The sequence below is a fragment of the Centruroides vittatus genome, unplaced genomic scaffold, assembly GCF_030686945.1.
Source record: "Centruroides vittatus isolate TY-2023 unplaced genomic scaffold, ASM3068694v2 contig_370, whole genome shotgun sequence".
NCBI classification, from domain to species: Eukaryota; Metazoa; Arthropoda; class Arachnida; order Scorpiones; family Buthidae; genus Centruroides; species Centruroides vittatus.
In genome coordinates this window covers 2,409,974-2,431,307 of record NW_027122193.1, presented here as the reverse complement: position 1 = coordinate 2,431,307, position 21,334 = coordinate 2,409,974, and the positions used below count along the sequence as shown (strand labels likewise).

Here is a 21,334-nt window from a genome sequence, read left to right as displayed (position 1 = left end):
AAACAACATTTTCATTTGTATACAATTATCAATTCAAAACAAATCAGTCTACAATATCAATTGATAACTGAAAACTAATTTGTTTTAAAAAAGCAGAATATTTATCTTGTATTAAAATCTCTTGATTTTAATTATAATTAAAATTTTTTTTTAATTTTGGAATTTAGCTGTAAAAACCCATTTTTAGTTAAAACTAGTTTTTACTGGATGTCATTGTTAAAACCCGTTTTGTCTAGTTAAAACTAGTTTTAACTCAAATTCATTTTTGACTAGCAGTAAAGTTTAGTTATAATAATGACATTCAGTAAAAACTAGTTTTAACTAAAAACGGGTTTTTACTGTAACATACATATATATTTAATTTGATTAAAAATTATGCAATCAAAATGTAAATTATTCATTACTTCATATGTAAGAAAGTTTTTAGTATTATATTTAATTTGACTATGCATTACATCAGTTACACTGCACACTGACAGTGTTTCCCAAACTACAAATCACAAACTTTCAATACGTCAAGTTTTTGAAGTCTGAAAATTTTTGGAATTAAACAGTCATAGTTCAGTGCTACTACCTAGTAACCTCAGAGCACATCCAACTGAATAATGTATTGGGTGCTTCCATTTCTAGATGTTTTCACCATATCTAAGCATTTCTCAAGTCCAGTCCAAACAACAGTGTGGGCATTAATTTCAAAACGAGCTATTAAAGTATTGTAATTTGTTAGTGGTGGTAGCTTGGTCACCAGTGAAAGTAAAAATGTTATTCACATTATTTTTGCTTTTTCTATCATCTGTCATCTTCATGGACATGTGTAACAGTCTACTGTTCCTGTTAAACTATATTTAAAAAATATTTTGAACATTTTAATGAAAATGTTCAATTATATCAAGTTTAAGTTATTGTATTCACATTTATTCTGAAGTCTTGCAAGAACGTGGAAAGTATCCATAAACATCACATATTTTCAACATTAAACTGAATCTGTACTTATCAATATTAACTCCTTATAACAAAATTCAAGGTTATCAAAAAATTCATGTTATGGAAAGATAATACTGAAGACTACACAAGTATAACCATTTTAAACAATCATTAAATATTAGGTGAAACTATTAATAGTTTAATCTCTGCACATTTTAAAGTACTGGAAAAAAATTTTGATTGTTACTTTGAGACGAAAAACTGTCAAAAAAGGTGGATTACAAATCCATTTAAAGTACATAACCGGAATATCAACGTAATTCTCAATCTGCCAAAAACTATTAAAAAAAATTTCAACTGCAAGTAATCAACACGGTTCTGCTGTATGGTCAATAAGCACATTTAACCCTACTGAACCTTTGGATGTGCCCACACTTTCACATCACACATCTGTAATGTGCTATTGTATGCTCTGCAATGGTAGGAATTAAAGTCAAATTTCAAAATATCATTGCACTTATCAAATTCTTTGCACCTGAAAATGACTCCTACTTATGTAAACATCAATGCAACAACAGAAACCCATAATCCTCATTATGGATTTATGCAGTAATTATAAATAAATCACTTTATAAAATTTTAAATAATAAATTTTGAAAATACAATAATAAAATAATTAAATTAAAAAATAACAGCCTCCCATTAAAGCTAAAAGTTGCAAAGTTTGTCATTCTAAAAATTAGGTTATTCTGAAGTTTGGAACACATACTATTTCGTGTAGTTGTTCATAAATTTTTTGAGATAAATATGAAATGTGTATTTGTATAGTTTTATTCTTTACATAATTCACCAACGTAATTATAGGAAAACGTTTCATCAAAATTGTCATCAACTAAAACTTGTACTAGCTCTCTCATATTTAAGTATACCACTTTAAAAAAAATCTGAAATTTTCTTTATGGCAAATATATAGCAACACATCAATTTCACATACTGTTTTCATACATTGTTATTGATATAATAAAACTGTCAATGTAATTTGTATATAGTAAGTTTTTCAACATTAAAAAAACTCTTACACATTTGAATGCAACAAACTTTAAATTTCAAGATTAAGTTTAAAATGATTTTGAATATTTTACTAATTTTACAATATGTGACTAAACTATATTTATGATGGCAATCTTTACATGAATTTATATTAAGGAATTTCACTAAATTGAGTATTAAAACCTAAAATTAAATTTGAATATTGTTTTTATAAATCTTAAAAGTACAAAAATTGTAACTAATTTTAAAGGAAAAAAACCATAAAATTAATATGTTACAAGTCTTGTTAGTAAGATTAGATATAGAATTCTTCATAAATTAAGCAAGTTACCAAATGTATTCTAAATTTTCATGAAATATTTACTCACTCTTTCAATTCTGCTAGAACTTGAGCAATATTTGCTTGTGACGCAAGTCTGATCATAATATCTAATTTTTCTAACTTTACATATATCGGATCGTTATATTTAACAAAGAAAACTTTCATTTCATGCTTTAAAATATCTGGCCTATCAAAGACAAAAATTACATATTTAGTTAATTATATTTAAAATTAATTTCAGAGATCATCATCATTACCTCTTTTGTACAATAAGATTTATATTTCTCAAAGCCACATATTGAACTTCTGGTTCACTGGATAATAGCGTCACAAGTGGAGGTGCAAGCTTTTTCGTTAATGTTGATACAAAATCTGAATCTGGGCTCATCATTTCCATAAATTTCATTAATACCTAAAAATAAAATTTTTGAATTTTATTTTTAAAATATTAACTTTAATAAATAAAATTCTATTATTTCTTTTAATTTTGTTGATAATTACCTTTACAGCTGAAAGAACTACTGCAGCATTTGCGTGAGCAAGTCTTGGCGTGATTCTTTCACAAATGCTATAATTAAATAGATTGTAATTTATTAACTGTAATTCAATTAATACTAAGTAACAATCCTTATTTTTTTTTAATAATAAAATGAAAATCTTATTCAAATTGATCACAGATTGCATAAAAACCATTTTTTGTTAATTTTCTACAAAGTATTTCACATTACTTTGTAAAATATTTGTGGAACCCGAGAAAACAGTCTACACATTTCATTTTTCGTAAAAGTATTTCAGAAAAATTTCAAAAAATATTACATAAAAATCAAAGTTTTAATGATTTACAAATGACAAACAATTAATATTTAGAAAATGTCCTTTGGTAAATAATACTGTAGTAATGATATTGAATAATGAAAAATGATTTTACAATTAATGATTTAAATTTTTAGACATATTAAACTATTTTGACACATTGCTTTTTGATATAAAAATGCAAACTAGTCAATAACAGTATATTAATAATATGCATCTCATCCTTTCATTAGTCCAGAATTTCTCACAACCTGGCAAAACTGAAGTTGAACCCAACAGCACAGCTGTATGAGATCAACGTGGTACTAGTAAAAAATTGCCTCATTGATTTCAGTTATAAATAAATTTATAAGAACCTTCATCCTAAATAAACATAAGCTCCAAACAAAATATAATAAAACGGAAAAATAATAATAATAAAATAAAAATAATGCTCGGACTCAGTTCCTTACACCGTATTAGCAAAAATTTCAATACTAGATATGTTTTATTGAAAAATATAAAATAAATACACAGACACATTCATGTGATATCCCTATTCCATACTAAAATGGATTTATTTTGCATTGATTTTGTTTATACCACACTCTTCTAGGAATGTATCACTGATGTAAAATGAGAGCATCCTATAGTTGATGCTTTTCATTACAAATAAATTTATGAAATTAAAATAATATGTATTAAGACATGCATCTTAAATGTACAGTACATTGTTAAAATACTGATATTCAATATGAACTGAATTTATAAGATTAAAAGATAACTGATTAAATACTAATTTAAAAAATTCAATTTAGATCTAAATAGAAAAATTAAATTACCTTTGAGCTTCTCTTTCATCTTTAGGTGTGTAATTAGATAAAGAATCTAAGATAAATACTTGACCCCATTCTGTACATTCATTTAGAGCAGTTAATAATTTATTAATTGTTTGAGCATTCATATCAATCAAGGGCTGACCACTGCTTGAAGTTTCATTTATTTCTGATAAAGCAGCAACAGCATTAGCTACTACCTAAAATTATAAAATTTACTTGATGTAACAACAGTATTGGTGTGACAAAGTATTTTTTATATTTAAACTCATTTACAAATGTCAAATAGCATTTGGAGCACAAATATTTTGAATGTACGGTACATACATTATATGCATGTGTGTATTTTTATGCACGAACTCACATTTATATGTATTATCTTTAGCCTGCTTTTAGGTTCTAACCATTGTATAAAAAATTGAGACTATAGTATACAAATTTTTAAAAATTTCATATAAACTACCTATTTATTGAAATATTGATTCAAAGTCTGTCACTTAATCTAATATGATTTACTATTGCATTGAATGATATGCTTAACTGGTAATGCCTAAAATGATGAATGGTGAAGTCACTCATTTTATCTTATTCTAAATAAGTTTCAGCTAGAAATAATCACTTAAGTATCATCATTTATTATATAAAAAGATATTCTTGATGATTTTTTTAAAATCAGATATATATAAAAAAATTTACATATTGTTTGTCAACCATACATAGCAGCCGCATAGTATATAGATGCAGCATTGAAAATCAAATTCATAAAACGATACTACACAAAAAAACCTACTATAGTTAAAATGCACATATTAATGTTGAATCAGTACACAATCATTTAATTCTAGGCATTTGTTTTCATTTCAACTGATATCCTTAAATAAGCATTCCGAATTAATTTTAGTCAATATTTTATATATATTATTTAAATAATCTAACAACTTTTTTATAATTATGATAAACATGTAACATTGATCAAGAATAGAAACAATTTGTTATTTCACATTAATAGATAGCAATGATCAATATGTTATAACCTACTACTTCAAATCACCTCCATAGTTTAGATGTTATAATCATCATTTTTTATGATAAATGTTCATTCATTGACGATAAATGTTCAAAGTAAAATTAAAATAAGATATAAAATAAAAAAAAGTTAACAGCATAGCGGGAAAGAAATTAAATGCATAATATGCCCGCAACTTTTAAGCCTCTCAAACAAACAAAAAAAAATTATTCTATATAATTTAGAACAACACATTTTCAGTTAGCCCCAATGTATACAGATAATAGTTTTGAAAAAAAAAAAAAAAAAAGGGAAATTTGTCCTGAAAGAAAGTATCAATTCTATTTAATAACTTCTTATAATTTAATATTTAATCTTAATTATTTAATTAACATGCTTACCATTGGATTTGAATCAGAAAGTAAGTCTCTAAGCTGATCTAAAAATCCCTGATCTTCTACGAGCTGTGCATTGATATCATGTAACTTTGCAACACATACAGCAGCAGTTTTTCTTACGTAAGGATCCTCATCTTTCAAACATTTCCTGAGTGGTTCACAAAGATATTCAGTGATTTTATCAACACGAATACATCCCATTGTTCTCACCGCCAAAGCTCGGATCAATGGATTTGGATCTTCACAATCCTAAATAAATGCTTCATTAGTATTACATTCATTAAACTGGGTTGTAATCAACTTAAAACAAATCTGTAATTACATGCTAATTTGTAATTTCAATAAACTTAATATTTTAAAATTAGAACAGAGCAATAAATAAATTTATAGAAATTTTGAATTTACCTTCACAAATGTATTAACAGCCATTATAGCCATATCTGGTTGACTTTTTGCATAATTCATTAAATAAAGATACACAAGTTTCTTCAATTCCAAATTATCAGTTTGCATACAATTAACAACATCAGGAAATAAAGCACTGAAAAAAAAATTGACAAAATTTTACTGTTTCTTTTAACTGCACAAATTAATAAATAAGTCATTTCATTGGAAACATCAGAAAATAAAATCATTATGTTCTGTAATAAATACATTTTTCTAATTTAATACAGAACATTCATATAATTCAGAACCAGATTAACTGGTATTAATGAAATAATAATGTTAAAAATATAATAAGAGAAGAGTATATTTAGTCAATAAATCACATATACTCAGTTAAAATTTTACACATTCATTGTCAATAAAAATTAGATTCAGTCAGTCATTTGAATAGAAACAATTGCTTTCAAAACTCAAATTATAAATATTTAATATTATATAAGATTATTATAACAAAAATTTAAATCTGTGTGCATTACTACATACTGATTTAAATTTTTGATACATAATGCATTACGATTTTCAATTTAATCAGAATAAAACAAATTTAAAAGTTTAAATTACTGATTATATTTCAAATTCAAATCTAAAATAAGAAATTATATACAATTTAAAGTTACAGAAAGTTTTCAACCATAAAATGCTTAATTATAATAATAATTACAATTACCTGACATCTTTTCCTACAGTCATAGATGCTATAACTTTCTTCACAGCCTCTCTCTTCTTTTCTTTCTTGTCACTATTCAGTTCACTTTTTAACTCAAATATTTCTCCTATAAAAATTATGTAGATAAATTTGGCAATTAAATAATTATGATTACATTACAGTAATTCTAATTTTTCTAAAAGGTTAGTAACAAAACAATTTTACAGTTAAATACCTTTTTTTGTAGTTGTGAAATACTTTGCATCAGTCATGATGAATGTTTCTTAAATCTAAAAATAAATGTTTCAATTCTTAATAATAAAATATGCAATCTGTTTTCTATTTTAAAAATAAAGCAATCACAATCAAATAACGCTTATTAAAATATTACAAGTTTTCAGATATTGAGTTTACATATTTACCGCAGTACCAATTTCGTAAATGAGAAAATTTATTGTTTTAAATTCACTGTTTTAAATCTTTAAATATGAAGTAAATATTTTAAAAAATTTCGAATGTGTTTAGATGCAAGTCTCAAACTAACAAACAAAAAGACATCTGTAAAATTATAGCCCTTAAAAACTTCAAAGTATTTTTAGCTCTCTGAAGAACATTAAAAATGATTACAAACCATCTCCTAAGTACTCAATAAAAAAAAATTAAGTAGCTACAAGGTGCAGTCAAAGTTCTGGGACTGATGACATGGTACTATGTGCTGAACTTGCACAAACTTGGATTGGTAATAGACATTGTTATTCAGCTTCCTGCCAAATTATGCCACTATCTTACATAGTTTTTGTTTCTTGCTATTTAGATTTGATCAGTGTCCTAGCCAATTTGTGATATTCATTGCTTTGTAAAATGAATTATTTTAAGGAACAGTGCATGAAAGCAAAATTTTGTTTCAAACTTAGCAAGACTGCAACAGAAAAGTAAGTGATTACACTTACTTTTCTGTTGCAGTCTTGCTAAGTTGAGACCAAACAAAATCAACTCAGTAGAAAAATTATGACTCACTCAGACCAAAGAAAGTACACCAAGTGAGGTTCGAGAACATGCTCACTTTTTTCAACGGGATTATTCTCCGAGAATTTGTTCCACAAAGTCAAACTGTGAATAAAAATTTTTATGTGGATGCCAGATGAGACGAGCCAGATGAGAGAGTCCAGATATTCAAAATTATGTGGATGCCAGATGAGACGAGCCAGATGAGAGAGTCCATTTGACGTGCCAGATGAGAGACACCAGATATTTAAAAAGCTCATAATGGGTTGTTTCATCATGACAGCACCCCTGCTCACGCAGCTCTCTATTCAACAGTTTCTCAGCAAAAGCAAAATGGCCATGGTACTCCACCCTTATTCACCAGACTTGGCACTGTGCGACTTTTTCTCTATTTCCACAGGTAAAAAAAAAGTGCTGAAAGGACAGCAAGAACATTGATGGCATTCAAACAGAATCATAGCAAGTGCTTAACATCACCAAAAGTTCCAGAAACGTTTTGAAAACCGGGAGAAGTGCTGGAATCTATATATAGCTGCAGAAGAAACTTATTTTGAAGGCAACAACTCAAATTAATGTGTGCAGCAGACTTTTTTTATTGGACCAATCCCAAAAACTTTTCGACTGCACCTCATAATTCTGTAAGAAATAGTAAAATGAATTACCGGTATATAGTATTTCTCAAACATTTCGTTCGCACGACCCAATATATTTGATTGTAATGATTCCATGACCCAAATGTTCATAATATATAAAATTTTAAAAATTCTGGTAAACTGGACTCACTGTATATTATATAAAATTATGCATTATTGATAACTTCTACATGTGAAATGTAACATTGAGTACATTTCTATTAAGAATGGTTCAGGCCAGTTTTGATTTATAACAAATAACTTAAATTTCAATAATAAAATCTGAATTTGAAGTATTAAAAACTGTAAGACTGACACTTGTAAATAAAACACTGTTTCAAAATTATTTAGGAGTCTATTTTACCTTCAAAATATTACAAGTTTTTTTTTATAAACTTAAGTACAATTTAAAAAAGGGTTCATTTTCAGATTGAAGATTTTTCTCAATTTCATTTTGTATATACACAAAAAATTCTTTAAAATTTATTTATTGATCCATTTATGCCAAAATTTATCTTTTCTTTTTATAATTTATTGTTATACATGACAAACTTAAAAGTTTGAATAAACAAGGAAATATTTCAAAACCATTGCAACTTAAATGGCTTTATGACTATGGCCTTACATGATATCTTTTTTGATGTTATTCAAAATAGAAAAATCAATTTCATATACACACATACTTTGATCTTAATTTTATTGCTAAATGATAATGATAATTAAGAAAAAATGCCACTACTGTTCCTAGTCCTTAGAATATTTCAGTAATCCAGGTATTACAAGTATTTCTATGGAAAGTAGTATCATTTTGTGACCCATTAAAACTTCAATGTGACCCAATATTGGGTCACGACCCATAGATTGAGAAACACAGGATTACATAATCATATTTGTAATAAGTTTTTCCCTTTGATCTTCTATTATTGATGTTACTGCAAAATAAAATTTGAAAGAACCAAAGAGCTAATAAGATTCAGACTAAAAAGCAGTAAGCAGAGTTTATATTAGAATATGAATAATTAAGCATTAATTATTCATTTAAATAAGCATTTGAAAAGATTTGATTTACTCAACTGTATCAAAATAAAGTTTTAAAAATTTAATAGTGCTAAAAATCTAACCATTTCCATTTTTAAAGTTTATTCATGAACTAAAATGAATAAATAAACTATCTTTATTCTATGAAAAAGCATACTTAGAAGAAACAATTAGCATTTATAAATTTCTGATACAATTTATGACTGAAGTATGCATGCTATCAGTTATTCAAGAAATAAAGCACTTGTTCATATTGTAACATGACACTTCATTGATAGCAATGATTTTCTTCACTCCCCTTTCATTTTGTTTATTAACATTTTCTCTTAATCCAATATTAATTCACTGGCAGGAATCAATTTGGAAATTTTTATTTTTCAAAGAAATACAAAATTTCAATTATTTCACTAGAAAAATATTCTGGACAAAAGATGTAAATAAAGAACTGCAACTACTAAGTCAGAATTTCAAAAAAATTTATATATAGACTCAAATATAAAAGTTTAAGCATCACTTATATACACTTTGTGTCATCAAAATAGTCTATATACCATTGGCATACCAATACCATATGAAAACAGCAGATTTATCAGGTAGAAACAAAAAGTTTGTATATTTTTTAAAAGTAAAATTAAATTATACTTAAAAAGACATTTCAGAAATATTTGCATCTTGTTAAGGAAAAAATTGTGCTGTGTGTGTAATCCCTGAATAAAATATTTAATTTTTATCTTCAAAAAACTGTTTTGGTTACCTAATAACTAACATGAAAAACCAAGCCTACACTCAAAGTAACTCCTTTCCTTTATGGTAAGTACAGTACTTGAATACTAAAGTATATAAATAATTGCACGCAGTCTTTCAATGTTAAAAATTATTTAAATGTTCAAGAAAATCAAAAATACAACTTTACACGAGGAGAATTTCCAATATCATCATCCTCCTCAGATGATCAAATGTCGTACAAATACTTGTAAGACATTTAAATTTTAGAACAAAACAATATTAATGATTTTGGTTTTGAAATTTATATTTTATACAAAATATATGTATTACTAGATACATTAAAAATTACAAATTTAACAGTGAAGAATAAAAATTAAAATATAAAATATCAGACCTCAAGAAGATATGTTTAAGACTGAAAATGTTAGTCATCTATGTAAATAAAAATGTAATGTTCGTTTGTTCCTACAGATTCCTTTGAAATTTTGATACAACGTTGCATTCGAATACGCACGTGTTTTTATATAATATACATGTCGAAATTCCCCTCCCACCAGGGGGAAGAGGGACAGGATTAAGGCTTACCTTGAAGAACTCTGCTTCAATTATACTGCTAGATTTATATTAACGATACATTCGTTTTGGAACGTTTTTAAACGAATTTATACAAAACTTCAGTGCGCCATCTCTACTACTAGGCTATCAATATAATTCAATGAAACCCATAAATACTAGAACATTCAAACCTACAAAGAACAAAATAAAATAGCGATACCACTTCGTTTCGATTTAAAAAGGTTTTTTGTGAGAGTTTATATTGTATATAAAATGTAGTCTACGGAGAGACAAGAGTCTAGAATATAGAAACATTCAGCAATTGCCTAAATGGTTGGACTACAATTCCGCTAATTTTAAATAATTAATACAAAGTAGTCTAGAATAGAGACATCTTAGTAATCAATTTTAAACACTTATTGACATGGAGTATTTGACAACTGAATATGCAATTTATTGATATATAAGCTACACACTAGTAAAAAGAATAGCAACTATTATTACTGAGATAATCATGCAGTTACAATCCAGCTATTCTCATTTTGACTATAAGTTATTATGGTTATATGTTAGTATGAAATGATTACAATCATAATACCCATTTCAAATTTTTATATTTCTAAAAATCTAAAATTGAGATCTTACAAATAATAGTGCTTCTGCACCCTCTGGGTTAAAACTAGCTCAGTAATTGGAGTACATCAAACTACAGTAACTATAATAAAAATATGTTCACTAGGAACAGTGGTCACTAGATAATAGCAATTGGCTTAAACCTTTCTGATTAGAACTTGACCAAAGTTTGATTTCATTCAGTAATTTCTCTTTGGCTATAAATTTATTTTTCAATAATAAATCAACTTCATTTTCAATCACACGCTTGATACCATCATTGCAGCTAGAATAATTATGTGAGTGTAATGGTGGTAACTGTAAAGAATCATCCAGTCTTTCTGAAACCTTCAAGATAAAGAATCTGAGCTGGAATTTATAAAAGCAGCATAACTGACAATATTGAAGCAACTGAAATTATTTCTTGTTTTAAAAATAAAATTTTGAAGCAGATTTGATTAAAACAAAATGCATAAATGCTTACTATTTCCATAGAAATTGAAAAAAAAATCTTTAAAAATTATAAGATTTTATAAAAATTCAAATGAATATACATTTGGATTTTGTCCGTGACAATCACATATATAAAAGAACGAGTACAATAAAATTATGCACATGAAAAATTCTAAAATATTAACTTAAATGCAGATTTGATCTGTATTTTCTTTTTATATGAATTTTGTTTTATTTCAAAACTAGTCATTGTAATCAACTTCATGGCCATCAAAGTGAATAATTTCCTTTGGTGTTAGTATACATTACATTAGACCTGATTGCTATACCAATCAAAGCATTCAAAGCATGAAACATTCACCTATTCATTATGTATATAAATATATAGACCTTTTTTATGCTATACATATATGTAAACACCACAAAAAGAATCCAATTTGACTTATTGTTTATGTTCTATTCTACATTTTGACTGACTGACTTGTGCCAGGCAGTATGACAAAATTTAGCAATGCAAAATAGAATTATCTGTTCTCTCTTCTAATGTACATAATCAAATCATTCCTATTGGCACTTAACAAATTAATACAATTGATTAGCAAATATAGCAGCATCGACATCATTACATAAACAGATACAAACAGGTAAAAATAAAATTTAAGAAAAATGTAAATTCAAATGACATCTGCAAAAATTTATCTATAACATATCTAATCATAAATAACACAGTAAAATAATTATACTATATTGATGTAATAAACTAAAGCAAGAGTCGCCAAACTTTTGTCACAGAGGGCCACATAACTGAAAGAATGACTAAGTGTGGGCTGCCCAACCATTTTGTTCAACATATTGGGTTGTTCAGAAAATAATTTCATTTTCTTATAATATATAAGTATTTTATTGAATTATATATTGACCATTTTGGTCAAATACCTGTTGCCATCTTTCTGGTAGTAGGACGATTCCACATTCATAAGTTTTGATCTTTGCTTATAAAAAACTGATCCAAGTGATTTTTGGCATCCTCATTTGAAGTAAATGTTTTACTGTTAAAAAAGTTTTGTAAAGACCGGAACAAGTAATAATGTGGGGGTTCCAGATCTGGCAAATATGGTGGGTGTGGTAGTACATCCCATTCAAGCTGTAGCAGTTTCTGACGAGTGACCAAACTTATGTGAACTTTGGCACTATCATGGTGAAACACCACACCTTTTCTGTTGATCAATTCTGGCTTTTTTTGTTTGATGGTATCATTCAGTTTGTCCATTTGATGGCAATACACTTTCAAATCAATTGTGGAATTGTCTGGTAGCTCAAAAAAAAATTCCCATAAGATCCCACCAAAGACATCTCTTTCTTTAGCTTTGAAACAAAATCAAGTCATTTCAAGTGATCATAAATGATTCAATTTGACAAATTTAATCTCAGCGATTTCTCATGTTATTCAGCAATTTGCTTCAATCAATGCCTTTATTTTGTCTTCATTAGCTTCAACTTGCCTTCCAGAACGTGGTACATCTTCAATATTGAAATTGCCAGAATGAAATTTTGTAAACCAGTTTTGGCACTGTTGTTCTGTCAACACATCATCTCCGTACATGTCACAATTTTTTTCTTTCTCGAACAGCATTTTTATGTTTTTGGTAATAAAAAAGCAAAATATGCCAAAAATGCTGCTTTCGATTTTCCATATTTAATGGGACACCAAATAAAAACAATTGCACAGAATCAAAGAAAATTCTTTACAAATAAGCCTTGAAATGTCAGCTGTCAAAATATATAATGGCAATATGGTTTAAAATGAAATTGGCAAGTAAAAATACAACTAATTCCTCCAGTGGTAAAAAAACGAAATTACTTTCCGAACAACTCAATAGTATACTGAATACACAAAAAATAAAGGAAACCAACATATTTATTTACCAATACACAAACATCATCTCTGCAGCAAGCTTGCAATCACTTTTCTTAAAAACTTCATTGCAGGTACTTACACAAAAAGGACTCTGATATGCAAAGTTGCAAAAAGTCACCAAATTTTTTATTTCATTGTTTTCCTAAAAATTATATTACTGTCAAATGCAAAAATCAGATTAAAACAATTTTGGCATGTTTACTTACACTTATTTTAATTTTTTCTACATAGTAAGTTTATCCACAATTCATGACATTTCCATATAAATAATTACATTTTAGCTTATTTGTGGCACAGTGCAACAGTGGACCAGATCTGGCCCACAGGCTATAGTTTGGTGACCCCTGAACTAAAGGAAAAGATAAATTAGTATCATTTAACACTATTGAAATTTATGGATCAAGTTTCTAGCTACAGTATGAGTTTCAAAAAGGAACAAGAGATTTCAAATATTCCAGCTTTTAAACAAGAAAACAAAGTGTACAATAGTTTTTCAAAATAAAAAGATTACAAGTTACATAGTCATTATTAGTTTATTATAAAAATTATATTTCATAACCTTGTAATTGGACTTAAAGAGTAAACCAATTAGTTATAAAATTAAAACGCATGTACAAGGGCAGTTTTTTCAACTTCCGATGGTCCATAAAACAAAGACAAGTGTAAATAACAAAATAAAGTTATTACCAAAAGTTAGGTACAAACATGGTTACTTTTCGACATAATCACCGTGAAGATTGAGGGATTTATCATATCTGTGGACGAGCTTTGCAATCCCCTCTTCGTAGAATGTTGCCACCAGTGACTTGAGATGGGCCTTAATGTTGTTTTGAACATTGTCATTAGTTAGGACCTCTGCCCTCCTTGCCACTTTTTCAGTTTAGGGAAGAGGTGGAAGTATCCACATATTTAAGGTGTGTGAAGAATTCCACCTTTCAAACTTCCACCCAGTTTTGAACTTTTTAAACACCCAGTGTACAGCCGCCGAGTGACTTCCACCTCTTTCCTGAACTGAAAACATAGCTAGAAGAGCAGAAGTCCAAGACTAATGACAATGTTCAAAACAACGTTAAGGCCCATCTCAAGTCACTGGAGGAAACATTCTACGAAGAGGGGATTGCAAAGCTCGTCCACAGATATGACAAATCCCTCAATCTTCATGGTGATTATGTCAAAAAGTAACCATGTTTGTACCTAACTTTTGGTAATAAATTCATTTTGTTATTTACACTTGTTTTTTGTTTTATGGACAGTCAGAGGTTAAAAAACAAAAAAAAGCCTATGTATATCTTTCTATTATCATATGATTTAGATTTTAACAAGACATTAACCTATTGTAAGTATAAAAATCTATTGATAACTTTGATATGAAAAATGTAATATTCAATTTAAGTTTTAACTCATTGATGTTCATCTTCCTGTATTCTTGTTAACATATGGAAACAAGAGTAGGAAGCATCAATTGGAAGCATTTAAACTGTTGCTTCCATTATATAAAAAAAATATACAAAGTCTGTGGAAAATCCTCAGAAAAACTACCAAACACCAAAGTAATAAGTCTATAATAAATATATTATTATTATTAAATTTTAAAATTATTATGTCATAAGATTTATTTATATATTACACAACTATTCTGATCTTCATAAGATGCAAGTTATGAAAATTTTCTCACATGCTGGAAATTACAGTTATACCTCGCCGCCTTACGTCAATAATTGGTTCCAGGAGAGGCGACGCAAGTCGAATTTACTTGTGTAGTTAAGATGTAAGTCGAAACTATGGTGGAAAACACCAATAATGAGCACTTAAAGACTGCTAAATAAGACAACAACACAAACACAGATGTTTTCGTGTTTTGTTCTCTAGGATTTATGATGATTGTATTAACATTTACTGTAAATGTACATATTTTAATATGATTTTGTGCACTTTTAATGCTTTTCTAGTGATATTACGACTTCAATATTTGTGGCAGACAGACAAAGTCAAATAAAATGACTTAAACTGTATTTTTATTTTTCCATATACTTCTTTGACAAACGACGTATAATCGAGAATGACACAACTCGAGGTATACCTGTATATATTTAACTTAGCCAGAAAAATTATTGAAAAATATTAAAATTATTAAAAAATAAAATCCCCACACAAAAAACTGGAAGCAAATACCAACAACACTATACATTATACACTTTTCCAGCAATAGTTCTAATCAAATCCAAATGTTTTTGACCCTGTTCAGAGTTAGAAAAGTATTAAATTACAAATTAAACAGAACTGAGTTCTAATGGCAGAACTATAGCCATTTATTTGTCATTAGAACTCTGTTTTTTTCTTTAATTTGTAATTTAATACTTTTCTAACCTGAGGCAGACTTCTGAACAGGGTCAAAAACATTTGGTTTTAATTAAACTATTGCTGAAAAAAAGTGTGTAAAATATAGCATTATTGGTAAAATTATTCAAAATTAAATTTCTTTAAAAAAATTTAATGCAATTTTATTCAGTTCAATGCTGAATTTTAAAAACATCTTCAAGTTAATATTTACTTTACAAATACGTAATATTTATCCATGCATATTTTTGACTACCAATCAATTGAGCATTATATTTTTTCATTTCTATCATTGTATTATATAATTAAATACTAAGAAATAAAACTGTTTTTTAGCACTTAAGCAGTACTTCTATAAAACTGACAACAGTAGATGTACAAAATAAAAATCAACTTACAATGACTCTTAAGAAATCAATTAGGTTGAAAATATGAAAATCACTACATACAGGTTATTTATTTCCTGTATAATTAATATTTTCAATTTAAAATAAATGTATCTAAATTACTATTCAGATCTCAGATTAAGAATTTCATATTAGAACTTTTTTACAAAAAGAATCATCATCAAGTAAAAAAAGTTTGTTTTATCCCAAAATATGGTAAACTAATTTCAAGACAAGCATATTTTACTAAATTTCAATAGCATTAGTCAAAATAATATTTAGTGTTCCTTAAAAACAACAAAATCTGAAATACATTAGAGAATATTTAAGTATAAATGGCAACTGAAGATTATGTCCATATCACAAAAGCCACTCTAATATACAATTCAACCAAAATGCTTTGTTGGGTGAAGAAAATTATACATAGTGCACTTTTAAGTTTACATACTTAAAGACTGAATAAATCATCTTGTAGAAATGTTATTTCAGGAGACACCTTTAAAGATTAATGTACAGAAATCCAAAAATAAATAAGTAAATCTGACTTTCCTTGCTATGGAAAAAGATCCAGCAACAAGTTGCATAACTTTCCCAGCTATTATAAGATTTTACTTACAAAATGACTTTTATATTTTTCATTACAATATAATAAAATTGAATGTAGCACCATATGTTAAAAAAAGTTTTTATAACAAAATCTTATATATTTTTAATTACTATAAAATGGCAAAAACCTTACTTTTGAGGGTTGGGATGGTTTTTATTAAAAAATAATAATAGTACAAATGTTAATAACGAGTAAAATCATCATTAAGTTCAACCTTACCGCAGATACATACAACCCTCTTTATCTTCCTACCCTCTTGACCTTTAACCATCAAAATTTAATAGCATCAATGCCCCTCATACATAAGCCATCATACCAGATTTTGTTACTTAATCTTTACCCCATCCAAAGATATTACACCAAATAGACACCAACACACAGTATAAAATAAATTTTGTCACGCATTATAAGTTTAAAATCACCATCTTTTGGCATTTTATTAATACCAAAAGAGAACAATCTTAAACTTTTATATCACACAATTTTTTTGCAGTTTCTTTTTTACCTTCTTTTTCAGCTCAGGGTCTCAAAACACGGAGATTTGCAAAAAATTCCGAGGGTCAAATTTGACACGATTCTAATACTTTTCATTGTTACGTATACATAACAACCGGGAAGGTAAAAGCAATTTAGCTATGATAAGGATCACCATACCAGAATAGTTAACTGCCTTACTACAATATAGAAGCAATGGCATATTTTCTTGTCAAGCAGCTAAGCAAGCAAACCAATGACAGATCATTTCATACAAACCTTTTCCTTATCAAGCGGCTTGCTTGCATAGCTGCTTGACAATGAAATGCACCCAATAATTAATTACTGTTCAAAGAATTTTACTTCATAACACCTACCATACAGATATCAATTTTATTCAGGTTCACTTATACAAAAATTTAAATTCTCGAAAACTCTTTTGAGTAAAACGAAGTAAAAGTTGGTATTATTTTCGAAACACAATGAGATTTCAAAATAGAGTTCAGCATTTAAATAAATTACTTCCAATTTTCTAGCCACACCAGAATTTTAAATCAAACAGCTTAAGCCTACCGAGGAATTAGTTAAATTATTAATTAAATACCTCTTACATAAACATTAATTAAATAATAGCTTCTGATAATTGAAAATAATTAAAAACAGTTACAAAATATACCGTAAATAAATACCTATTCGTTATAAGAATTGAAACTTTTACGCCCACAGAAGATCGTAGCAGACCAGAGCCCTCTACAATGCAGACGTTATGGTTTGTATTACGCCTGCGCAAAAATTTAATTTAAATGTACTGTACGACTAATTCAACCTTTTATATTCAGAAAATATTTATTTCGTTGTATTTACATTTAGCATTTTAACTAATTAATATATTATAAAATATAAAAAAATTGAATATAAAAGTTACATATATCTTAACTTAAACATTTTAAAAATAAATTTAATGTAGCCGCTGGGTGGCTGTGCATCGTGCTTCTACTTTTTTTTTTAACTCTTTCTGCTCTGTGGGCGCTAACAGGACCTCTTTTTGCAAACCCATTGTGGGTTCGGCCAGGCCCACAATGGGGCGGCCGGGTGGTGAGGGAAGGGGCCCAACATATCCAGACGGACCACCCCCCTAAAAATTCCGGGGATTATTCGACCCGTCCGTATTCGGTGCCGGATCCCCCAAAGCGGTAGGCTGCCACCTTGACCGCTCGGCCATTTCACCTTATGATGATCATCCGCTATCAATTCATTCGCCGCTAAATTATTCAAGTGCCAAAAATAAATTAGGATAATACATAATTTTAATAACATTTTAAAAGGATTTTGATAGAAGAAAGTTCCCAGTTAATATTGTAAATATATTCATGATAGCTGTTTAAATTGAATCACTACGCAACAATAAAATTTTCTCGTTGTTGAGAAAGGATCTATTGTTGACTCGTGCGATTATTTAATGCCAGTGCTTTTTCGATTTTTTTGCTTCGTTTGCAGCGATTGTTTAAGTAATGTAAGTTGAGACTACATCTTTCTACATTTGAATACTTTTTAACTTTGATAAGCAAAATATCACAATTGGCGTCTGTGGTTTTCAATAAGAATTGATTGGTTTCATTCAGAGAAATCCGATCTTTTCATTGTTAATTTTCCAATGGAATTGTAAAGCAAAATGAAAATAAATAAATAGCCTACTTTAAATCTTTTATTCCCAACTATATTTTATATTTTTCGTACCTTAATATCACGTCTGAATCTTAATCAATTAGAATAATTCGAGTTCATTCATCTCGTTCCTTTATTTCACTCCTTTTGTGTTACGGCAGTCTTTTTTTTTTTTTTTTTTAAATTTTTCCGACCTGTGGGCACTAAAAGGGTCTTTTTTTAGCAAGCCCATTATAGGTTTGGCCAGGCCCACAATGAAACAGTCGGGTTAGCTAACCAGACGGACCACCCCCGCAAAATTCCTGGGGATTTATCGACCCGTCAGGATTCGAACCCGGGTACCCCAGAGCGGTAGGCTGCCACCTAGAACCTGAGAATTGTACTATACCTTGACCGCTCGGCCGAATGGCCGAGCGGTCAAGGTATAGTACAATTTTTTATAAACTAATTTCTCTATCGAACATTAAAAGTGGTTGAAAAAATTTATTATATAGAATAATTTTAGAGATTATATTATAACATTGTTTTAATTCTTTCAAAGTCAGAAATGAATTAGTTTTGCATTATAAATTTAAATTCAAATTAGAATAGGAATATTTTTTAATTAATGCAAATTCTATTTTCACAACAGTCGTTCATTTTCCTTTACAGAATGGAGAATTTCAAAGATTTGAAAAAGTGGCATACCTCGGGCCATGTCGAGGATTCCTTTATTAAAGCCAGTAACGTTAAACTGATAGTTTTATAGGGCTATAAATAGATTTAGGGTGCCAGGGTCGTGTGGTAAAGGCCTCATTTCATTTATAGTTGTGAGATATGGAAAGACCTTTCCCACACAACCAAATGCCTAGAAAGTTAAAGGCTACATTTTGCACATAGGGGTGCTGATTAACTGATTTTCTGGCTTCCTAAATCTGAGACATCCCAGTAGGGGAAACGGAAAACTCATAAATGCAATTTGACTTTGTTTCCATGCAGATTGCTTCTTTTAGCAGTCGAAGGAAAGAACGTGCTTTTGCTTTTCCCTTTGTGGCAAACAATATTAATTAAGATTCGGAAACAGAGGATATACGACAAAAGCCAGAAAGTGTACGACGTATACGGCTATATACGCACCAATACAGCCCTGGGGTTAAGTATGGAATAGCATATCGGGTAAATGGCCTCTACGGCTTTGCTGGCACATACATACTCTTTTGTCGAAATTTTGCATGACTGTTTTGCATAAATGTGGCTGAATTTCGTTGATGGTGCTCAATTTCCTCCTTCGAGGCGAGTGGTCGTGGGTTTGTGGGCATAAACCTTAGACTTCAAAAAACCCCAAAGAAAAAAGTCCAACGGCGTTTAATCACATGATCTGGGCCACCAATTCTGATCACCAAATGGGAAATGATTCATGCAGTAATTGAATTGTTTCTCAGGCTGTGTGGCGTGTGGCACTGTCTTGTTGAAATCATATGTCATCCACATCCAAGTCTTGCAATTTAGGCACAAAAAACTGGATTATCGCGTCGAGCACCATTTACTGTTATTGCGTGACCAGCCGCGTTTTCGAAGAATGGTCCGATGATGCCTTCAGTCCAAAATCTGCACCAGTGACACTTGGATGCATTTGTTTCTCAACAAATCACTCGTGGATTTTCTGAACTCCAAATGCGACAATTTTGTCGATTAACATTTGTACGAAAATTGCGAACTGTATCTGCCAAACCATTATTTTTAAAATTATAGCGAGGTTGAGGACGAAGTTTTGAACGCGAAAACGTGTACGTCGGACGTTCAGCGCAGCTTTCCTGTAAACCTAGAAGTTTGACAATGGTGTTTGGAACGTCAGTGGAATCATGCTCAACATACCAAACTTCTAGGCTTACAGGAAAGCGGCGCTGAACGTCCGACGTGCACGTTTTCGCGTTCAAAACTTTGGCCTCAACCTCGCTATTGCTCAACAATGGAAACGCGTTGTTCTTTCATGTAGCGCTCCATCTATATATATAATCGAGACGAGTTGATAATAATAATAATAATAATAATAATAATAATAATCAGTGCAGAGCCCAAACGGTTAGGAGTTGAAAGTTGAAATTTGGTACACAGGTAGGGTACGTCACGAGGATGCACACTGAGAAGGGATTTTTCGAAATTCCCCCCACGGGGGAGAAGGACAGAATTAAGTCTTAACACTTCCATTCTTGATGAAAGTGTTAAGAGAAAGTGACGTGCAAGACGCAGATGCAGTTTTTTCGCTTTTGCGGGAAATCGAACATATTTTTAGACCCATCTAAAAATTCTGTAATTAGTCTGGAAACAGGGGTCCCAATTCTTGCATTCTGTGAAAACGGGTAAGGTTGACTATAACGTAATAATCTTAATTCTCTCTAAAACGGTTAGGAGTTGAAAGTTTAAATTCGGTACACCGGATACCAAATTTAAGTAACAATGGAGAACAAGAGAAAGCGACGTGCAAGATTTACGGGCGCTGGAGGGGGAAAAAAAGGAAAAGAGTAC

At 29.2% G+C, this 21,334-nt stretch overlaps 1 protein-coding gene across 2 annotated transcripts in view; it reads right to left on the bottom strand.

The window, feature by feature from the left end:
* The window catches only part of AP-1-2beta (adaptor protein complex 1/2, beta subunit), a 34,243-nt gene extending 16,318 nt beyond the window's left edge, over positions 1–17,925 (bottom strand). The window contains exons 1-9 of one of the 2 annotated variants that reach the window (XM_067270361.1): positions 17,854–17,925; positions 6,657–6,711; positions 6,443–6,548; positions 5,734–5,869; positions 5,332–5,577; positions 3,931–4,124; positions 2,798–2,864; positions 2,554–2,708; positions 2,343–2,483 (exon numbers count right to left, since the gene is read on the bottom strand). In XM_067270361.1, coding sequence (XP_067126462.1) covers positions 2,343–2,483; positions 2,554–2,708; positions 2,798–2,864; positions 3,931–4,124; positions 5,332–5,577; positions 5,734–5,869; positions 6,443–6,548; positions 6,657–6,693 — 1,082 coding nt within the window. In that variant the 5' untranslated portion in view covers positions 6,694–6,711; positions 17,854–17,925. Of the gene's footprint in view, positions 1–2,342; positions 2,484–2,553; positions 2,709–2,797; positions 2,865–3,930; positions 4,125–5,331; positions 5,578–5,733; positions 5,870–6,442; positions 6,549–6,656; positions 6,712–17,840 lie in introns of both variants that reach the window. The other variant, XM_067270362.1, reaches the window with a different exon arrangement.
* Between the last annotated feature and the right edge of the window lie 3,409 nt (positions 17,926–21,334).